At 35.0% G+C, this 22,076-nt stretch overlaps 1 protein-coding gene across 1 annotated transcript in view; it reads left to right on the top strand.

Moving 5' to 3' along the window:
* LOC125656735 (uncharacterized) overlaps window positions 1-4,941 on the top strand; it is a 36,153-nt gene extending 31,212 nt beyond the window's left edge. The window contains exons 20-21 of the mRNA XM_056142939.1: window positions 452-619; window positions 2,978-4,941. Coding sequence (XP_055998914.1) covers window positions 452-619; window positions 2,978-3,082 — 273 coding nt within the window. The 3' untranslated portion in view covers window positions 3,083-4,941. The remainder of the gene's footprint in view (window positions 1-451; window positions 620-2,977) is intronic.
* Window positions 4,942-22,076: the final 17,135 nt, after the last annotated feature.

Genomic DNA, 22,076 nt, shown 5'->3' with positions numbered 1-22,076 from the left:
GACAAGTGACCAAAATTTTTGTGAAGTAAACTGTATTTATATATCAAACTAAAGGAATTACCTTGTCACCTTAATATATTCTGTATTTCTGTAGCATTAGTGTACACATCTACATGTACACAGTACACACATCTACATGTACACACATCTATATGTACACTGTACACATCTACATGGACACTGTACATACATCTACATGTACACATATCTACATGTACACACATCTACATGTACACAAATCTACATGTACATACAAACTAAAGGAATGACCTTGACACATTAACATATTCTGTATCTCTATAACATTTATGAATTTAATAAATGTAAAAACATTAATATCAGGGGTGCAGCTTCAACAAAAATTGTCAAGTGTGAATTTACAGTGCATTTCAAGCCTAGTGTACATGTTTGGTTGTAGTGTAACTTATAATGGTTTGTATGTCTGCTGCAGAATGGTGTTAGTTTTGACATTGATGTCATGACGTCAGAACAAGAGCCCATCGTACGCACCACCAAGGACCGCCCAGCCACCACCCAGCAGCTGGAACCACAAACTTTACCACCACAGCTCGGCAAAACCCTGGAGCAGATTGTTGGACAGCTGGATGTACTCACACAGGTAAGTGAATTCTCTCTAAATTACAGGTGAAGATCTTCATCATCTCTCTAAATCATAGGTGAAAATCGTCATTCTCTCTCAAAATAACAGGTGAAAATCTTCATCATCTCTCTAAATCATAGGTGAAAATCTTCAGACTGAACAATATTTCTGTAAATGGTCAGTGACAAATGCAATATAATAGAATGCCTATCTTGTTTTTTTTTTTGTCAGGCTTTTTAAATTCTGTTTAGAGGATGATGTTTCTGTCATCAAAATGTTTGTAGATAAAATTTCGAATTTTTTGCTGAAAATGTTTATATTTTCTATAAATGATCAATAAAATGTTGTCAAGGGCAGTAACTCCTATGCTGGCATTTTGCCTATTATATATTGATCATACAGTGTTTCCTTATATCCACATTAGATTTATATATATATTCATAAAGAAGCAGATTTTATACACCTGTCCTCATACGGGACGTATTATGTTATGGCACTGTCCATCCGAGGTAATGTTTTCCGGACTGTTTTCCGTGACAGATGCATGGAAAGCATTGAAATTTCATCACAATTTCTCCCTCGATAACCGTAAGAATAAGTTTGCATTTCAGCTGAATTTGTGTACTGTGACCTATTTTAGGGCTTAAAGTATGTCTAACAGTTTTCCGGCCTTTGATCATTACGGATATAGCCCAGAAATTTAGTCACAAGTTTCCTCTTGGAGGAATACAAGTTCATTTTGCACTTCAGCTGGATTGGTGCTTCGTGACCTACTTTATTGCTATAAGTAGGTCAAACAGTTTTCCAGATTTTTTCTGTTATGGATACAGGTATTGCCTTGAAGTGTATTCACAACCTTCCACTCAGAAAAATACAGACTCAGTATGCATTTCAGCTTAATTGGTACACCGTGACCTACTTTAGGGCTAAAAATAGGTCGGATAGTTTCATGGACTTTTTATCATTATGGATACAGATATTGCACTGAAATTTTGTTATCACAGTTTGACGGGCGTTTGATGTACCATTTGCAGTACTCTTGTTTGAAACTGTTGAAATTAAGAATATGTCATTTTTAAATTTTTAACCAGTTTTATGTTTTCTTATGCTATCTAATGAATATGTGCGATTTTCTGATGTTGACCTATACATCAGCTTATGTATGTGTGACATCTTTAAAACGGTGGCAACATATGCATTTTCTTTAGTTATTGATTAAGGTGGGTCCTTAGTCCTGGATTTTTGGGGTTTAGGTAGCATTTTTTTGTTTGGAATCAATAAATTAACATTCAGAGTAATGAGAAAATGCAAATTAGTTAAGGATTTCCATATTAATTTTCATTACAGACGCTACTGAAGTCATGTACCCCTATGTAGATTTTTATGAAATTCATTGGAAACATTATTTGTCGTTATTTTAAAATGAAAACAACAAGAAAATTGTTTAATTGCATTTATTTATCAAGAAACATATCAATAACTAAAACACATGTCATTTTCAATATGTTCATCAAGTTTTAGAATAATAAGTGCAGGATTATTGAATTAGCGTTATTCTCCAAAATGTTAAAAAACGAATAAATGTGGACACAATTTTCTTTTAGCATGGTTTACATATAATTTTTTATGTTTATATTAGTAGATGTACATCTATTATAGTTATTTATGAAAAAAAATCCATACCTTTCCTTAATAATTTCAAATTTATAGCTTCTAGAGTATGTATACCCCCATAAAAAACCAAAGTCTGGCACCATACAGCTGAGCTATTCAAAATCACTCATGGATTAAAATTTTATGTAATTTCACGAAAAGACACAGATAATGATTCCTTATCACCATGGTAAAATGTTTGTGAAAAATAAAGGAAATCTATTGCATAATGGACTTGATAAATAATTTATTGAAAACGGAGTTATTGTCCATGGATTCAATATTTTGAAACATATCATTGACTATTCAAATATAACTAAGACTTTTGAAATATTTTATGGCTGACAATTTTTTTTAAAAATAACTATTGAAAAAGACTCCAACAAAATTTATGTTCCAGTCATTAAATCATTGACTTTGCAAAATCTTATGACGTCACAGGAGTGTGGAACTACGTTAAATTGAACTATATTAAGTGGAAATTAATACAGTTTTTCTACTTCGAACTCTTAAGTCACATGAGGGTGGAGCTACAAAAAAATGTACCTTAAATCAGTTATGAATAATGATAAATTTATGGATGTCAGTAAAGATTAAACAATTCATTTGCCTAGGGTATCAAAAATATTTAGATCATCAATTCTCAATAGTCTGTGAAAATGATTTTTGTATATGATTTTCACATGTACAACTAACGGCTTGATTCTGTTGTCTTTTTTCCAGACCGTTTCATTGTTAGAGCAGAGATTAACAATGACAGAGAACAAATTAAGGGAATGTTTAGACAACCAACAAAGGTTAACACTACAGATTCGCCCAACAGACTGATCAGTGGTAGTCCATATATATTGAGTTACATGTAGTCTTCAAATGTCTGCGACCGACAGGAGTATTTCGTAAAGACAGTGAACAATGCAGTCCAAGTAGGCTTATAGATCAACAGAGATCTGTTCGGTGACATTACTTACCTCCCCTTACACCTTGTGACTGTCGATGATGCGCGCGTCCTGCAGTCGTGAGCCAGGCTCAGAACGAAGTTAAAAAAGGCATTTGATTATATTTTTTGTAGATTTTTCAATAAGTTTTGCAGGTCTGTTCTGTTTAATGTTTTTGAAATAATTGATTTAAATTGCAATTTGATGTAGTAAGTTTAGGAAGAAATCCGTCCATATGATTTTTCTGTTTACTTGTGTATGTTGTTTTCAAGATGCATGTTCTGTCTGTTGTATACAGTTTAGTTCTAGAAAAGGCCATTTCTTTCTGTTTGATATCTCTTGTTTGGTTTTCAATATTCATTTTTAGAAGAAAACCATTGGTGTAATGAATTTTATTTCAGTCAAGTAACAGAGTTTTGCAATATGGTATGCTGATATTAAATCTTTCCATATCCAAGAAGAAAAACCCCCACAAAGAAACAATACACAATATGCACGTTCATTCCCATTCTAGATCTTATTTTTAATTGATTTAAAGGAAAATCTTTTTTACTATCAAAATAGCAGATAGATAGCTCCGTAATGATTCCGTGACTATCAAATTCTATGAAGGGAATAACATTGCCTATTTTTTGTTACATTTTTGTGTCGCCTGCATTACACAGTGGCGACATATAGGGATCACTATCCATCGTCCTGCGTCGTCGTCTGGCGTCGTCACAAAAAATTTCTGTCACAGTTTTCTCAAGAACCACATGGGGCAACTCCCTGATATTTGGCACAGAGCATCAGTGTGGCCAACTGTATTGTGTAAGACATTTTCGAATCTGTCGCTTATCAGTTTCCTGTTTGCCAGGACTTAGAATTTTTTACAGCAAAAAAATTTCTGTCACAGTTTTCTCAAAAACCACATGGGGCAACTCCCTGATATTTGGCACAGAGCATCAGTGTGGCCAACTGTATTGTGTAAGACATTTTCGAATCTGTCGCTTATCAGTTTCCTGTTTGCCAGGACTTAGAATTTTTTACAGCAAAAAAATTTCTGTCACAGTTTTCTCAAAAACCACATGGGGCAACTCCCTGATATTTGGCACAGAGCATCAGTGTGGCCAACTGTATTGTGTAAGACATTTTCGAATCTGTTGCTTATCAACTTCCTGTTTAGTGACAAAAACCATTTCAATAATTTACTTTTTCAACATTATACGTGATATATTACATATAGAATGAACTAGCAGGCGACACATGTCTTCCGGGGAAGACTTAATACTGCGTTTTCTCTTGAATAAGAAAGAGACAGACTAACCTTGCTTTGTTTTTAGACATATGTTTATGCCTGTCTAGATGTCATTCAAATTAGTTGACATATCAAATTAGTTGACATATTCTTTGTGTGAACTGATGGAAGTTAAGATAGAATGTGACCTGGTCTTGAGAGACTGTATGAAAATAATTATCAGGTACATTATATAGAACACCGCATTGTCCTTAAAATAAAATAAATATCAGGTACATTATACTGAACACAGCATTGTCCTTTAAGGAATATAATAATACATGTACCTTGTTTTTTTCTCTCTCTCTCATTTAACATGTGTACATGGACTATGTGTATTTTACATGACATGATTAATTTCACACAAGAAAGAAATGGGTTGCCTTGTTATATGATATTGAAAAGTTCAGAAGAATCTTCTGCTGTAGTACATATGTTTATATTTATTTGTAAATAAAATTGCTAATACCTATAAATGCTATCTTGCTTATGTTGTTTTGACTTATCCTAAACATTCAATTGGTCAGCACTGTAGAGACTCGTTTCACAAAAGCAATAATAAGTTCATTCTACCATGCTTATTGCACACTGCAGGCGGAGAGGGGAGGGCTACTTATGCAAAATCTTGAAAATATCGTCACTATTAGGAAGGGCTGTACCTACATCTAATACTAAAATCATCGTCATTGATATTAATTAGGGGTCATTCACAGTTATTGAAGAATGGATCGTTGCTTGTGACACTTTGCTGGAAAACTTAGTCCTTTGGGCTCAGTTCTATATATCCGACTTTTGACGAAAACGTTTTTTTCTAACAATCCTTGTCTTGAACTCCTAAATCCATTATCTTCATTTAAACATGACTGATGAGAAAATTACATGTAGGATGGTGAGTTTGGTACAATTTTCTAGTGGTTTTGAGAAGTGTCATTGCTAGTGATGTTCACATTTCGGGATTTTATCGGAGATCATTCTAGCAGGCTTTGTCGGGACAAGTACAAAAGAAAAATTCCTGACGTCATGTTGTTAAACATGTAGAAGAGAAAGTGCTCTAGAAATGAGGAAATTAATTGCATTTCCTGGAAATAATTGGAAAAACAAATCCTGTCGTCACAATGGATTTTGACAGAACAGCGTGAGTTCATATACTTTTGTGTGGAGATTGGAAATACGACCTTTCAATCAAACACCATTCTGAGGCAGACCCACCGTGGCAGTCGCGTGTTCAGGGCCTTAATTTATTGGTGACATAAAGCGTTTTTGAACAATTTGCTAACCCAGAGTTAATCTAATGGAACGAGGAGATCGATGATGTACAGAGTGTTAGATCCGCTCCATCTTCCCAACCATTTGTGATCCGCCGTATTTCGTGTGGGAAATGTGGTGGATCACAGATCTTTTGACTCAGGAAGCGCATAGTGGGCTGTATGAGTCGATATAAAGATCCGATTTGTATTAGATTTGTAAGATATCTTCACATGAAGATGACTGCAGACGCTACGATTTAAAAACTGATCATACGCGGAACAAGCTCTTGTGTATCGAATCAGTTGAGATATGTAAGCACCGTATGCAGGTGATAGTGGAATATTGCTACATAAATATGGGAAGTTGACGATGGAGAAGCTGAAATCATCCCGTGTGTCATAAAGTTAAGTTGTTAGTTTGCCGTTAATATCAATAAAATATCTAAATATACTGAGTGTATGCCGGTCTACTGACAAACAAGTTGATGGTGCAGGGGTTCCAACAGTCTCGTTGAAAATCAACATTTCGCAAATTCTATGGTCGTAACAACGATCTAGTTTGCCAATACGACCTATTATTGGGTCAAATGCTGTCTGAAGTGTTTCATACCGACTGTTAGACCGTTTTTTGGCACACTGATTTTGACTACGGATAACTCCGTTTACCTGATCAGGATATAGGACTCAAGGCGGGTACATGTATGACCGGTCGACAGGGGATGCTTACTCCTCCTAGGCACCTGATCACACCTCTGGTGTGTCCAGGGGTCCGTGTTTGCCCAACTCTTTATTATACCCCCCGCAACAAGTTGTGGGGGGGGGGGGGGTATACTGGAATCGGGTTGTCCGTCTGTCCGTCCGTCCGTCCGTCTGTAGACGCAATGGTTTCCGGACTCTAAAGCATTATCCTTTCCACCTACCATCACCATATCATATATATGGACTACCCATGGGATGAAGATGTTCCCTATCGATTTTGGGGTCAAAAGGTCAAAGGTCAAGCGCACTGGACATCGAAGTAGCAATATGGTTTCCGGGCTCTAAAGCGTTATCCTTTCCACCTACAGTCAACATATCGTACATATGGACTACCCATGGGATGAAGATGTTCCCTATCGATTTTGGGGTCAAAAGGTCAAAGGTCACGTGCACTGGACATCGAAGTAGCAATATGGTTTCCATTTAAATTCTTTAATGGCTTTTTTCATCGCATGGAGATGCTGTGTTCCTAGATACCTTTTGGATCATAATACTGAAGTTTTACCTATTACCAACACCCTTTGGGAGATTGGGGTAAGCGGGGGGTATTCTTAGTGAGCATTGCTCACAGTACCTCTTGTTTTGTATTGCTTGTGGGAGTTATGAGATTGATCACTGTTCGTTATCTGAGATTGATCACTGTTCGTTATCTGAGATTGATCACTGTTCGTTATCTTCACCTTTCATTACACAATGCATCAAAACGACCTCTAACAGTATTAGCTTTTCTAAACTATTTGTAAGGACGCACACAGGAACTGTAATATGGCATCTTTAATTTTAACAAGAGGCACACCGGCCTTATCGGTCGCCTGAATACTAGTGAAAAACTACTTCCATGGGCTATGGAATTTAGAAAAAAAAATTCTGAATACCTAAGCTAAATTCTAATGTTCAGCAACAGTATAAAACAAGATGTGTTCTTAAACTTCACTGCCTACAAACGTGCATACACTGATAAAAGGCTATAAATAATAGGTGCATTAACATAAAAACATCAAAAGACTAATTTGGACTCGTCCTAAAGTCATAACCCTGGATTGTGATCGAAATTCACCATTTTTTGTACATCCTTTTCTGCTATTCCTAAGTATGTATTTAGATTTTATACAGTATCAGCAAACTTGCACATACACACTATATACTAAGTTTGGTCCCACCCTGGGGTCAGAACCCTTACTCTGAGGATCATCGAATTTACAATTTTGGTAAAAGACTACCTGCTCTATCCATTTAGTTTCAATTTAGTATCAATATCACTAAAGAAGAAGTGTTTTACATATAAACACTAAATAACAAGTTTGGCCCCGCCCTGGGGTCAGAACCCCTACCCCGGGATCATGAAATTTACGATTTTGGTAGAGGCTTTCCTGCTCTACATCACTATCCATTTAGTTTTGATTACATATGTGTGGTTCCTGAGAAGAAGATCTTTGGAAATGTGTCAATTTTGGGTAGTTTTTGTCCCGCACCTAAGGCCCCAGGGGTGCAGGAATCCTGAAATTTACAATTTATATTCCCTTTGTTCCAAATATGTTTCATACTAAATTTGAAAAGAATTGGAATGATCGTTATCAAAAACAAGTAAAAAATGTCTATTGTTCACACATTTAATAACTGATCATGTTTGCCCCACCTTCATCTTTCGGGCCTACACATTGAAATAGTCCTAGCTACGCCCCTGACTATGTTAGCTAATTTTGATATTTGTTTTTAAGGTATTCAATGTGTAATGACCATATTTCATATCTAATAAATGGATGGTGGAATTTTTGTAATCATGGTATCATTTTGAAGGGTTCATCAAATAAAAATAATCCACCATAGGAATTTTCAAAATTTTGTTTACTGCTTGATTTATTTCACCTAGGATTTAACATTGAAGTATATGGGAAAATCATGTTTTATTACAATATTTTAGAAAGAAATTATATTTTCACACAAATCTCTTGGTAGAAAGTTACAAACACTTTCTCTTTGTGAAAATATGAAATAAAATTAATCATTGACCACACACATTTTTAGAAAATTAGATTTTTCTTGATTTTACAAAGGGCAGACAACTCTTCCAAAAAGTCTTAAGTGCAAAAAGGTCAGCTTCTAATCATTTACCAGTCATGTGAATTTCATCTGCTTCACTTTCATCATTATTTAACAATAAACATTTATGTTGATCTAAATCCTTCAAATCTGTTCATTATCCTTTCATTATACATGGAATACCTTAATAAACCGAAACTTTCCATTTAGTGCCAAGCCATTAAACCATCAAACTAGTTTCGAACTTAATGAAAGCTATTTTGAAACCATGAACCTAAATTCAAACTAGTTTTTTTATCAATATATTCGCCCTTTTCCTTCTTTGCCTTACCTAATATAGGACGTTATTACTGTGAATTTTAGCGAATTATCAAGCTTTCGTATAAGTTAATGGATTACCCCAACCTGGGGTATTTTTGTAGTTGTCTGCAATTGATGGGAAAATAACAAATGCCAAAGCTACAGATAAGAAAATTACGAAGGTCAATACGGTTTATACGGAGGTATGCTGTACACCAGAGAAATTTGATATGGATTAAAAGTGGAAGATACATATGTACAGCAATATATTGAAATTCAAAATTTTCAAATTTACTTTCTTTAGTCAAAACATGCAGTTTTAGTTGAAAGCAATCTGAAGGAAATAAAATTCAAACCCCTGCTTGACTCGAACCCGCGATCTACAGTTCAGCAGTCGACGCGCTAACCTACTGAGCTACTCAGTTAGGCGAACATATTTTAAATGAAGAGAAAACTATTGCTGATATTTATATTTTCATCCATGTTTTAAAAGGAACCATTATGACGTTGTAGAGTACTTCTTTGGATGCGATCAGTTATGAAAAAATCGCCGTTAAAGATACTAAACAACTTATTGAATCTATGCATGAATTATTTTTCTTATTCATCGTTTGCTCAACAGTCTCTCCGTTCTCGCTCAGCGTTTACAAAGTTGCGTCCAGTGTTCATCCAACGTTCACCCACCGTTCGTTCAGCGTTCTCTCTGCGTTTGTTCAGCGTTCGCTCTGCGTTTGTTCAGCGTTCGCTCTGCGGTTGTTCAGCGTTCGCTCTGCGGTTGTTCAGCGTTCGCTCTGCGTTTGTTCAGCGTTCGCTCTGTGTTTGTTCAGCGTTCGCTCTGTGTTTGTTCAGCGTTTGCTCTGCGTTTGTTCAGCGTTCGCTCTGTGTTTGTTCAGCGTTCACTCTGTGTTTGTTCAGCGTTTGTTCAGCGTTCGCTCTGTGTTTGTTCAGTGTTCGCTCTGCGTTTGTTCAGCGTTCGCTCTGCGTTTGTTCAGCGTTCGCTCTGCGTTTGTTCAGCGTTCGCTCTGCATTTGTTCAGTGTTCGCTCTGTCTTTGTTCAGCGTTTGTTCAGCGTTTGCTCTGTGTTTGTTCAGCGTTCGCTCTGTGCTTGTTCAGCGTTCGCTCTGCGTTTCTTCAGCGTTTGTTCAGCTTTCGCTCTGCGTTTGTTCAGCGTTCGCTCTGCGTTTGTTCAGCGTTCACTCTGCGTTTGTTCAGCATTTGCTCTGTGTTTGTTCAGCGTTCGCTCTGCGTTTGTTCAGCGTTCGCTCTGTGTTTGTTCAGCGTTTGCTCTGCGTTTGTTCAGCGTTCGCTCTGTGTTTGTTCAGCGTTCGCTCTGTGTTTGTTCAGCGTTCGCTCTGTGTTTGTTCAGCGTTTGTTCAGCGTTCGCTCTGTGTTTGTTCAGCGTTCGCTCTGCGTTTGTTCAGCGTTCGCTCTGCGTTTGTTCAGCGTTCGCTCTGCGTTTGTTCAGCGTTCGCTCTGCATTTGTTCAGTGTTCGCTCTGTCTTTGTTCAGCGTTTGTTCAGCGTTTGCTCTGTGTTTGTTCAGCATTCGCTCTGTGCTTGTTCAGCGTTCGCTCTGCGTTTCTTCAGCGTTTGTTCAGCTTTCGCTCTGCGTTTGTTCAGCGTTCGCTCTGCATTTGTTCAGCATTCACTCTGCGTTTGTTCAGCATTTGCTCTGTGTTTGTTCAGCGTTCGCTCTGCGTTTGTTCAGCGTTCGCTCTGTGTTTGTTCAGCGTTCGCTCTGCGTTTGTTCAGTGTTTGTTCAGCATTCGCTCTGCGTTTGTTCAGCGTTTGTTCAGCGTTCGCTCTGCGTTTGTTCAGCGTTTGTTCAGCGTTCGCTCTGTGTTTGTTCAGCGTTCGCTCTGTGTTTGTTCAGCATTCGCTCTGCGTTTGTTCAGCGTTCGCTCTGTGTTTGTTCAGCGTTCGCTTTGCGTTTGTTCAGTGTTTGTTCAGCGTTTGTTCAGTGTTTGTTCCGCGTTCGCTCTGCGTTTGTTCAGCGTTCGCTCTGCATTCGATATGGGAGCGGAAGTATTCTTTGAAGAAGTAAAGGTAGGGCTTTGAATGAAATATGAAAGTAAATCAAATAGAAAAATAGGACAGCAATACAACTAGGGAAAATATGATGGTACATGAAATAAGTAAAATAATAGAATAAATGAAATTGGAGAAAGAGGACAGTGAATGAAACAGTACAGTTAATGCAATTGTATGTTAATTGAAAGATCCCTTGGGGATCCGGGTTAGAATAGATCCTCAGTACCCCTTGCTTGTCGTAAGAGGCGACTAAATGGGGCTATAGGATAGTGAAAGAATTAGTACAGTAGATAACATAATACTGGGATAAGGGGATATAGTTAGGAACAGGAGAGTGATATACTTGTACAATGAAAATTTTCTTGGATACTAAACTTAAAAACGGTGTGTGAGAACAGATTTTTTGAGTTCCAGAATTTAAGTCTGTGTGTTTTTTGAGAATTTTCAAACTATGAATGTTATGCTTTTCTGTTGTAGTAAACTAAATAAAGTAGCATAGTTCATGAGATATCAACTAGTACAGTAAATAAAGTAGCATAGTTCATGAGATATCAACTAGTACACTAAATAAAGTAGCATAGTTCATGAGATATCAACTAGTACAGTAAATAAAGTAGTATAGTTCATGAGATATCAACTAGTACACTAAATAAAGTAGCATAGTTCATGAGATATCAACTAGTACACTAAATAAAGTAGCATAGTTCATGAGATATCAACTAGTACACTAAATAAAGTAGCATAGTTCATGAGATATCAACTAGTACAGTAAATAAAGTAGCATAGTTCATGAGATATCAACTAGTACAGTAAATAAAGTAGTATAGTTCATGAGATATCAACTAGTACAGTAAATAAAGTAGCATAGTTCATGAGATATCAACTAGTACAGTAAATAAAGTAGCATAGTTCATGAGATATCAACTAGTACAGTAAATAAAGTAGCATAGTTCATGAGATATCAACTAGTACAGTAAATAAAGTAGTATAGTTCATGAGATATCAACTAGTACAGTAAATAAAGTAGCATAGTTCATGAGATATCAACTAGTACAGTAAATAAAGTAGCATAGTTCATGAGATATCAACTAGTACAGTAAATAAAGTAGCATAGTTCATGAGATATCAACTAGTACAGTAAATAAAGTAGCATAGTTCATGAGATATCAACTAGTACAGTAAATAAAGTAGTATAGTTCATGAGATATCAACTAGTACAGTAAATAAAGTAGCATAGTTCATGAGATATCAACTAGTACAGTAAATAAAGTAGTATAGTTCATGAGATATCAACTAGTACACTAAATAAAGTAGCATAGTTCATGAGATATCAACTAGTACAGTAAATAAAGTAGTATAGTTCATGAGATATCAACTAGTACAGTAAATAAAGTAGTATAGTTCATGAGATATCAACTAGTACAGTAAATAAAGTAGCATAGTTCATGAGATATCAACTAGTACAGTAAATAAAGTAGCATAGTTCATGAGATATCAACTAGTACACTAAATAAAGTAGCATAGTTCATGAGATATCAACTAGTACACTAAATAAAGTAGCATAGTTCATGAGATATCAACTAGTACACTAAATAAAGTAGCATAGTTCATGAGATATCAACTAGTACACTAAATAAAGTAGTATAGTTCATGAGATATCAACTAGTACACTAAATAAAGTAGTATAGTTCATGAGATATCAACTAGTACACTAAATAAAGTAGTATAGTTCATGAGATATCAACTAGTACAGTAAATAAAGTAGTATAGTTCATGAGATATCAACTAGTACAGTAAATAAAGTAGTATAGTTCATGAGATATCAACTAGTACAGTAAATAAAGTAGCATAGTTCATGAGATATCAACTAGTACAGTAAATAAAGTAGCATAGTTCATGAGATATCAACTAGTACAGTAAATAAAGTAGTATAGTTCATGAGATATCAACTAGTACAGTAAATAAAGTAGCATAGTTCATTAAATCTTACGTTACATCAACTAGTACAGTCAATATTACAGTATATTATATAATAACTAATAATAGTAAATATACAGTATATTATAGTTCATCAAATCTTACGTTACACCAAATAGTACAGTCAATATTACAGTATATTATATAATAACTAATAATAGTAAATATACAGTATACATGTATTATAGTTCATCAAATCTTACGTTACATCAAATAGTACAGTAAATAAAATAGTATACATAGTTGATAAGTTGTTACATTACAGAATATAGCTCATTTATTATATTAATATAGTTCATAAGACATTATGTTATTTCAAGTAGTATAGTAAATTAAGTTATATCAAATGATAGAGTAATTAAACTAGTATAGATCTGACAATTTTACATTACTTAATATAGTTCAGAAAATATTGTATCTCAAATAAAGAAGTATAGTTCATCAGCTATTTGAATAAATAAAATAGTATAGTTAAGAAAATATCACGTTAGCTCAAGTAGTGTTGCAATTAAAGTAGTATATTTCATTAGATATTACGTCACATCAAATAATACAGTGAATAAAGTAGCATAATCCATGTAATATTACGTCACATCAAATAATACAGTGAATAAAGTAGCATAATCCATGTAATATTACATCACATCAAATAATACAGTGAATAAAGTAGCATAATCCATGTAATATTACGTCACATCAAATAATACAGTGAATAAAGTAGCATAATCCATGTAATATTACGTCACATCAAATAGTACAATAAGTGAATAGTATAGAGCGTAAGATGTTATGTTGCATTGATTAGTACAGAAAATGAAATAGTATAGATCATAAGAGATTCCGTTACAATAAATAGTAATAGTAAATGAAATAGATTACACTACATCAAGTAATACAGTTAATAATATGGTAGAGTTAAACAAAAATGTACATTATATCAAATAGTATTGTTAATAACAGTGTAGTACGGTAAATAAAGTAGTATAGATCATAAAATGTAACATTACATAAACTATAGTTATTGGAATAGGATAGTTTAAAAAGTAGTACTTTATATCAAATAGTAAAGTAAGTAGTACAGTTCATTAGATATTGCTTATGGGAGTTATGAGATTGATCAGTGTTCGTTATCTTCACATTAAATAAAATATTGTAGTTCATAGAATTTTACGTTACATTGAATAGTAAAGTAAATAAATAGTATAGTTCATTAGAGATTGCGTTACATCAAATGGCAAAGTATATAGAATAGTATAATTCATGAGATAAAATATTAAGTTACATCAAATAAAAAAGTAAAAAAAGTGGTATAGTTCATGAAATATTACGTTACATCGAATAATGCAGCAAATAAAATAGTATCTCAAAAGTAAGAGAATTAGTACAGTAGATAAAATAACACAGGGATAAGGGGATATAGTTAGGAACAGGAGAGTGATATACTTGTACAATGAAAATTTTCTTGTATACTAGACTTAAAAACGGTGTGTGAGAACAGTTATTTTGAGTTCCAGAATTTAAGTCTGTGTTTTTGAGAATTTTCAAACTATGGATGTATTGCCTTTCTGTTGTAGTACACTAAATAAAGTAGCATAGTTCATGAGATATCAACTAGTACAGTAAATAAAGTAGCATAGTTCATGAGATATCAACTAGTACAGTAAATAAAGTAGCATAGTTCATGAGATATCAACTAGTACAGTAAATAAAGTAGCATAGTTCATGAGATATCGACTAGTACACTAAATAAAGTAGCATAATTCATGAGATATCGACTAGTACACTAAATAAAGTAGCATAGTTCATGAGATATCGACTAGTACACTAAATAAAGTAGTATAGTTCATGAGATATCAACTAGTACAGTAAATAAAGTAGCATAGTTCATGAGATATCAACTAGTACACTAAATAAAGTAGCATAGTTCATGAGATTGCATGCTACATCCACCAATACAGTAAATAAAATATAGTTTATAAAATGTTATGTTCGGTTGAGCATCACTGAAGAGACATAATTTGTCGAAATGCGCATCTGGAGCATCAAAATTGGTACCGTTTAAGTTTTAGATTACATCAAATAACGCAGTACATAAATGATTAAGTTCTTATGATAATATACAACAACAGTACAGTAATTACATCAGTATAGTTCATAAGATATTGCATTATTTCAAGTAGTATAGTAAATTAAGTAGGTTAATTCATAAGAAATTACGTTATATCAAATGATACAGTAATCAAACTAGTATAGATATGAAAATTTTGTTACCTAGTCTATTTCAGAAAATATTAAGTTGACTCAATTGGAATACTCCGTTATATTCTACGTTACATCAAATAGCACAGTAAATAAAATTTAGTTCATAAGATTTTACGCTACATTAAGTGATACAGTAAATAAAATAATATAGTTCATAGAATATTACATTTTATCATATAGCTGATAAATAGTCTATTATAAAGTCTGCGTAAAATCTAGAGGATGTAAGTGTTCAATGTCCTGAGAATTTATTGAACGCTAACTTTGCATTGCGTAAATTGTTGGCGCCCGAAACATTCCGAGTATGAGCGTTCAATATTGACGTTACCGTAACGACGTAAACAAGCCAAAATGGCAGACGACGGTCCTCCGAATCTGACAGAGTAGGTATTTGATTTTTACTTAAGCGAAATGTTTCACTGTACATAAATTATGATGTCCCCATTTACAAAATCAGTTTGCTTCATGCATTAATGACGGGTTAAATATTGAACAGTTAAGAAATGCATGCTGTTATTGCACACCTTCGCCTTAGATGCCAATATTGATGAATTCTCGTCTATTTTGGAGTAGTTTGAGTGAAAAGGGATATAATTTACAACTAAATACTCTAGCTATATAATAAAAGGGTTATTGAACTTATATAGGTGAATATTGGCACTCGTTGGCTGTCAAAATGCACTCGCAAGCTCGTGCATTTTCACAGCCAACTCGTGTCAATATTCACCAATATAAGTTCAATAACCCTATAACATTAGACAGTAAATTATAAACATACATTAAATAGTTCATTAGATATTTTGTTACATCAAATTGTACAGTAAATAGAATAGTATAATTTATGAGATAAAATCTTACGTTACATCAAATAAAAAAGTAAAGAAAGTAGTATAGTTCATGTAATATTACGTTACATCAAATAATACAGTAAATAAAATATTATAGCTCAAAAGATATTGCGCTATATCAAATAGTACAGTAAATGAAATAGTATAGTTCGTAAGATATTACATTATTTGAAGTAGTATAGTAAATTAAGTACATTAGTTCATAAGATATTACGTTCTATCAAATGATACAGTAATTGAATTAGTATACATCTAATAATTCTACGTTACCTAGTATAGTTCAGAAAATATTACTTTACATAGTTTTGAAAATAAAGTAATATCAAATAACACAGTATATAAAGTAGTATAGTTCTGATGGTATTCGTTATATCAAATGGCTCAGTAAATAGTAGTATAGTTCATAAAACATTACGTTAGAAAGAATAGTACAATAAATACAATAGTATAGTTCATAAAATATTATGTTGCATAATATAGTACAGTAACTGAAAATGTGGTAGCTTATAAAATACATAGTACTTTGTTACATTAAATAGTAAAGTAAACAAGGTTGTATAGTCCATAAAATCTTACATTACATTAAGGATTATCTCCCTCATGCATAGCTCTTATCCTTGGACGAATTTGGCTCCACTTTTTTGGCACGATGTTTTTGGCTATATTTACCTTTAAAACTTCATAGTTATTTCGGATTTCAAACATTTCGGTTGAGCATCACTGAAGAGACATTATTTGTCGAAATGCGCATCTGGTGCATCAAAATTGGTACCGTATAAGTTTTACATCAAATAGTACAGTAAATAAAATAGTATAGTTCATATTATGTAACATTACATAAAGTATAGTTATTCGAATAAGATAGTTTATAAAATATTACTTTACATCAACTAGTAAAGAAAGTAGTGTAGTTCATTATATTCTATGTTACATCAAATAGCACAGTAAATAAAACAATATAGTTCTTAAGATTTTATGCCACATTAAATGATACGGTAAATAGAATAGTATAGTTCATAGGATATTACATTACATTAGACAGTACAGTAAATAAAATATCATAGTTCATTGGAATTTAAGCGACATTAAATGGTACAATAAATGAAATATCATACATCTTAAGATATTGCGTCACATTAAATAGCACAGTAAATAAATAGTATAGTTCATCAGATATTGCTTTACAGTCAATACAATAGTATAATTCATGAGATGAAATATTAAGTGACATCAAATAGTAAAGTAAAGAAAGTTGCATAGACAATAAAATATTTAGTGCAAGGTGAAGATAACGAACAGTGATCAATCTCATAACTCCTACAAGCAATACAAAATAGATAGTTGGGCAAACACGGACCCCTGGACACACCAGAGGTGGGATCAGGTGCCTAGGAGGAGTAAGCATCCCCTGTTGACCGGTCACACCCGCCGTGAGCCCCATATCCTGATCAGGTAAACGGAGTTATCCGCAGTCAAAATCAATGTGCCAAGAACGGCTTAACAATCGGTATGAAACACGTCAGACAGCATTTGACCCAATGCGAGGTCGTATTGACGAACTAGATCGTTATAACGACCATAGAATTTGCGAAATGCTGACTTCAATCGAGACTGTTGAAATCCCTGTACCATCAACTTGTTTGTCAGTAGCTTACCTCGATTTTAAAACTGACTATACCCAGAACAAGCTCTTGCATATCGAATTTAGTTACATCAAATAATACAGTAAATAAAATATCATAATTCGAAAGATTATTACGTTATATCAAATAGTATAGTAAATAAAATTGTAGAGTTAATAAGATATTATGCTATATTAAATAGTACATTAAATTAAATATTAGAGTTTTAAAAAATAGTGTAGGTCATAAAATATCACTATTCATCAAGTAGTACAGCAAATAAAGTTGAATTTTATGTTACATCAAATAGTGCAGTAAATAAAGTAGTATAGTTATAGAATATTACATGAAATTAAATAGCACTATAAATAGATAATATATTTCAAATGCTGTCTGACGTGTTTCATACCGATTGTTAAGCCGTTCTTGGCACACTGATTTGACTGCGGATAACTCCGTTTACCTGATCAGGATATGGGGCTCACGGCGGGTGTGACCGGTCAACAGGGGATGCTTACTCCTCCTAGGCACCTGATCCCACCTCTGGTGTGTCCAGGGGTCCGTGTTTGCCCAACTATCTATTTTGTATTGCTTGTAGGAGTTATGAGATTGATCACTGTTCGTTATCTTCACCTTGCATGATACATCAAATAGTGAATTAATAGTATAGTTCATAAGATATTACGTTACAGTAAATAATACAATGGATGAAATAGTAATGTTGATATGATATTACGTTACATTAAATAGTACAGTAAATTAAATAGTATAGTTGATAAGATATTGCGTTACATCAAATGGTACAGTAGATAAATGATATAATCATTATATAGTTACTAATAATTGTCAAACTGAGTGAATATTTAGTGCAAACTTTCAGAAAAAGAAGTGATCCTTTAAAACTGCAAAAATCATTATAGTTTATTATTCATATATTGGTATAATACTGATACTGTCCATTTACTTGTATATATACATGATTAGCAATTCATATATGTATGTACTTGTTTCCCCAACATGTTGCATCCACATGCAGTTTGCAGTCTATGTAACCTGTAGTTAATGTTGTAAACTTTCTTTCTTTTTTGAATTTCCTTCTTTATAAACTGTCTTACTGTTATGCCCTCTGGGCCCAAAATTGGAATAAACTTATCTTATCTTATTATGGAGACTTTTTGGATCAGGATACATAAAACTACCTGGAGGATGATTGTTTAAAGACAATGAATTATGGATATTTGTCTGGATGAGGATACATGGAACTACCTGGAAGATGATTGGTTGTAGACTATGAATTATGGAGACTTTTATCGATTAGGAGACGTGGAACTACGTATTGGATGACTTGGTGAAAGACAATGAATTATGGATATTTGTCCTGATCAGGAGACGTGGAACTACGTGGTGAAAGACTTGGTGGAAGACAACGAACTATGGATATTTTTCCTGATCAGGAGACGTGGAACTAAGTGGTGAATGACTTGGTGGAAGACAATGAACTATGGATATTTTTCTGGATCAGGAGACGTGGAACTACGTGGTGAATGACTTGGTGGAAGACAATGAACTATGGATATTTTTCTGGATCAGGAGACATGAAACTACGTGGAGGATGGTTGATGGAAGACAACGAACTAATGATATTTGTCTGGATCAACTACGTCGAGGATGGTTTGGTGAGAGACAATGAACGATGGATATTTGTCAGGATCAGGAAAAGTGGAACTACGTGCATGATGATTGGTTGTGGACAATGACCTATGGAGACTTTTCTCGATCAGGAGACGTGGAACTACGTGGATAATGATTGGTGGAAGACAATAAACTATGGAGACTTGTCTGGATCAGGAGACGTGGAACTACGTGGAGGATGATTTGATGGAAGACAATGCACTATGGATGTTTGACTATATAAGAAGACATGGAACTTCGTGGAGGATGATTTGTTGAAGACAGTGGACTATGGATATTTGTCTGGATCAGGAGACGTGGAACTACGTGGAGGATGATTGGTGGAAGACAATGGCCTATGGACATTTTTGTTTGGAGCACAGTTTTTGTCAAGGAAGATGATATTGTATATATTCAATAGACAGATTTATTGATTGATTGTATATTGTTTTATGTCCCTCTCGAGAATATTTCACTCCTATGGAAACGTCACCATTGCCGGTGAATCGCTGCAAAATTTAGGCCTTTGTTCGGCGCTTACGGTCTTTGAGCAGGAAGAGATATCGTTCCACACCTGCTGTGATTGGGTCTCGGTTTTTGTAGTATCATCCTAAGGACCGCCCTATTTAGTCCCCTCTATTGACAAGCAAGGAGTACTGACGACTTATTTTAACCCGGACCCCCACGGGACTAAAGAGGTTTTTTTTATAGAAAGTTATGTTTATAGATAGTTGTATATATCTGGTGATTGTGTGGTTTTTACTCGTAAATAAATATTTTATATACTTTTATATCATTGTTATTCATAATTTGATAAATTCTGGTGTCATTCTACATCATTATATTCTCCGCTTGATCATTAGATGTTCAAAAATTAAAGAAAAAAGATATATCGGAGAAATATAGCTTAAATAGAAATTGAAACGAAATGGTCAAAATTCAGATACAATTAGCAACAAGGATTATGTTAGCAATTTCTATCGATTTTGATCGGGATCGGTACTTTTTTCTCTCGTTTTAATATATTACATATATCTGAAATTTGGTCATTTTGTTTCAATTTCTTTTTATTTGTAAATTAGTCGGATATCGAATACATAGTTTCTTAAGATATTTACGAAAGAGTTGAAATTTCAGGATACCTGGAATCAAAAGGTATGAATAGCTGACTTAAGCGTGATATCTGAAAATCGAAGACATATTGATACCTAATACATACCTGTCATATGTGTCATCTAGTTCGTCAACATACAACCTATCATTGGGTCAAATGCTGTTTGACGCGTTTCATACCGATTGTTATGCCGTTCTTGGCACACTGATGTTAAACTACGGATAACTCCGTTTACCTGATCAGGTTATACTGCTCACGGCGGGTGTGACCGGTCGACAGGGGATGCTTACTCCTAGGCACCTGATCCCACCTCTGGTATATTCAGGGGTCCACTGTTCGTTATCTTCACCTTTCATGTGCAATGGTGAATTAGTCAGATATCTTGCATAAAGACAGGATCCCTTCATTCATGCAAATATTTAAATATCGGATTATTTTGAATCAAATGGTATAAGTAGCTGACTTTCCTAAGGGTGGTATCTGAAAATGGATGGCATATCAAAATACCTAATATCACTCTTGTCATAACTGTAATGGTAAATTAGTCAGATATCTAATACAAACACGAGTCCCTTCAGATATTTACGAAAAACTCCCTCTCCCAGGGTAGTATTGTCTTTTCCTATCCAGGGGCTTTGTCTCTCCCTCTCCTTGGGCCCTATTGTTTCTTCCTCGCCCTGGGCCATATTATCTCTCTTTCTCGCACTGGAACATTTTACATTAACATCTTCCTGGGCTGTATTGTCCCTCCCTCTCCCTGGGCCGTATTGTTTCTCCCTTCTCTCTGGGCCGTACTGTTGCTCCCTCTCTCTGGGCCCTATTGTCCTTACCTCTCCCTGGGCTGTATTGTCCTTCCATTTCCCTGGGCTGTATTGTCCTTCCCTTTCCCTGGGCTGTATTGTCCTTCCCTTTCCCTGGGCTGTATTGTCCTTCCCTTTCCCTGGGCCGTATTGTCGCTTCCTTTCCCTGGATTGTATTATCTCTTCCTATCAAGGGGCTGTATTGTCTCTTCCACTCCCTGAACCGTATTGTCTCTCTCTCTCTCCTTGGGCCGTATTGCCTATTGTCACTCCCTCTCCCTCGGCCATATTATATCCTCCTATCCCTGGTCGTATTGTCCTTCCCTCTTCCTGGGCCGTATCGTCTCTCCCTCTTCCTATGCGGTATTGTCTGTCCCTCTCCCTGGGCGGTATTATCCTTCTCTCTATCTGGGCCCTATTGTCTCTCCCTCGTCCTGGGCCGTATTGTATTTCCCTCTTCCTGGGCCGTATTGTCTTTCCCTTTTCCTGGGCCCTATTGTCGCTCCCTCTCCCTGGGCAGTATTGTCGCTCCCTCTCCCTGGGCAGTATTGTCGCTCCCTCTCCCTGGGCAGTATTGTCGCTCCCTCTCCCTGGGCTGTAATGTCGCTTCCATTCCCTGGGCCGTACTGTCTCTTCCTCTCCCTCGGTTGTAATGTCTCCCCCTGGTCCGTACTGTCTCTTCCTCTCCCGGAGACATATTGTCGCTCCCTCTCCCTGGGCGTTATTGTCCCTCACTCTTCCTAAGCTATATTGTCGCTCCTTCGCCTTGGGCCTTTTACTCTATTTTGCTTCCTCTCCCTGGAACCTATTGTCCGTCTCCCTTCCTGGGCTGTATTGTCGCTCCTTGAAAATTTATGAAAATTTAAAACGTTATTTGCTAATATTTTTTAAATTTACGGATAAAATCTTTTTAAAAATGTGAATTAGAAAAAAATATCAGA

This window comes from Ostrea edulis, chromosome 7 (genome assembly GCF_947568905.1).
Source record: "Ostrea edulis chromosome 7, xbOstEdul1.1, whole genome shotgun sequence".
NCBI classification, from domain to species: domain Eukaryota; kingdom Metazoa; phylum Mollusca; class Bivalvia; order Ostreida; family Ostreidae; genus Ostrea; species Ostrea edulis.
This window is presented reverse-complemented; position numbering and strand designations above follow the sequence as displayed.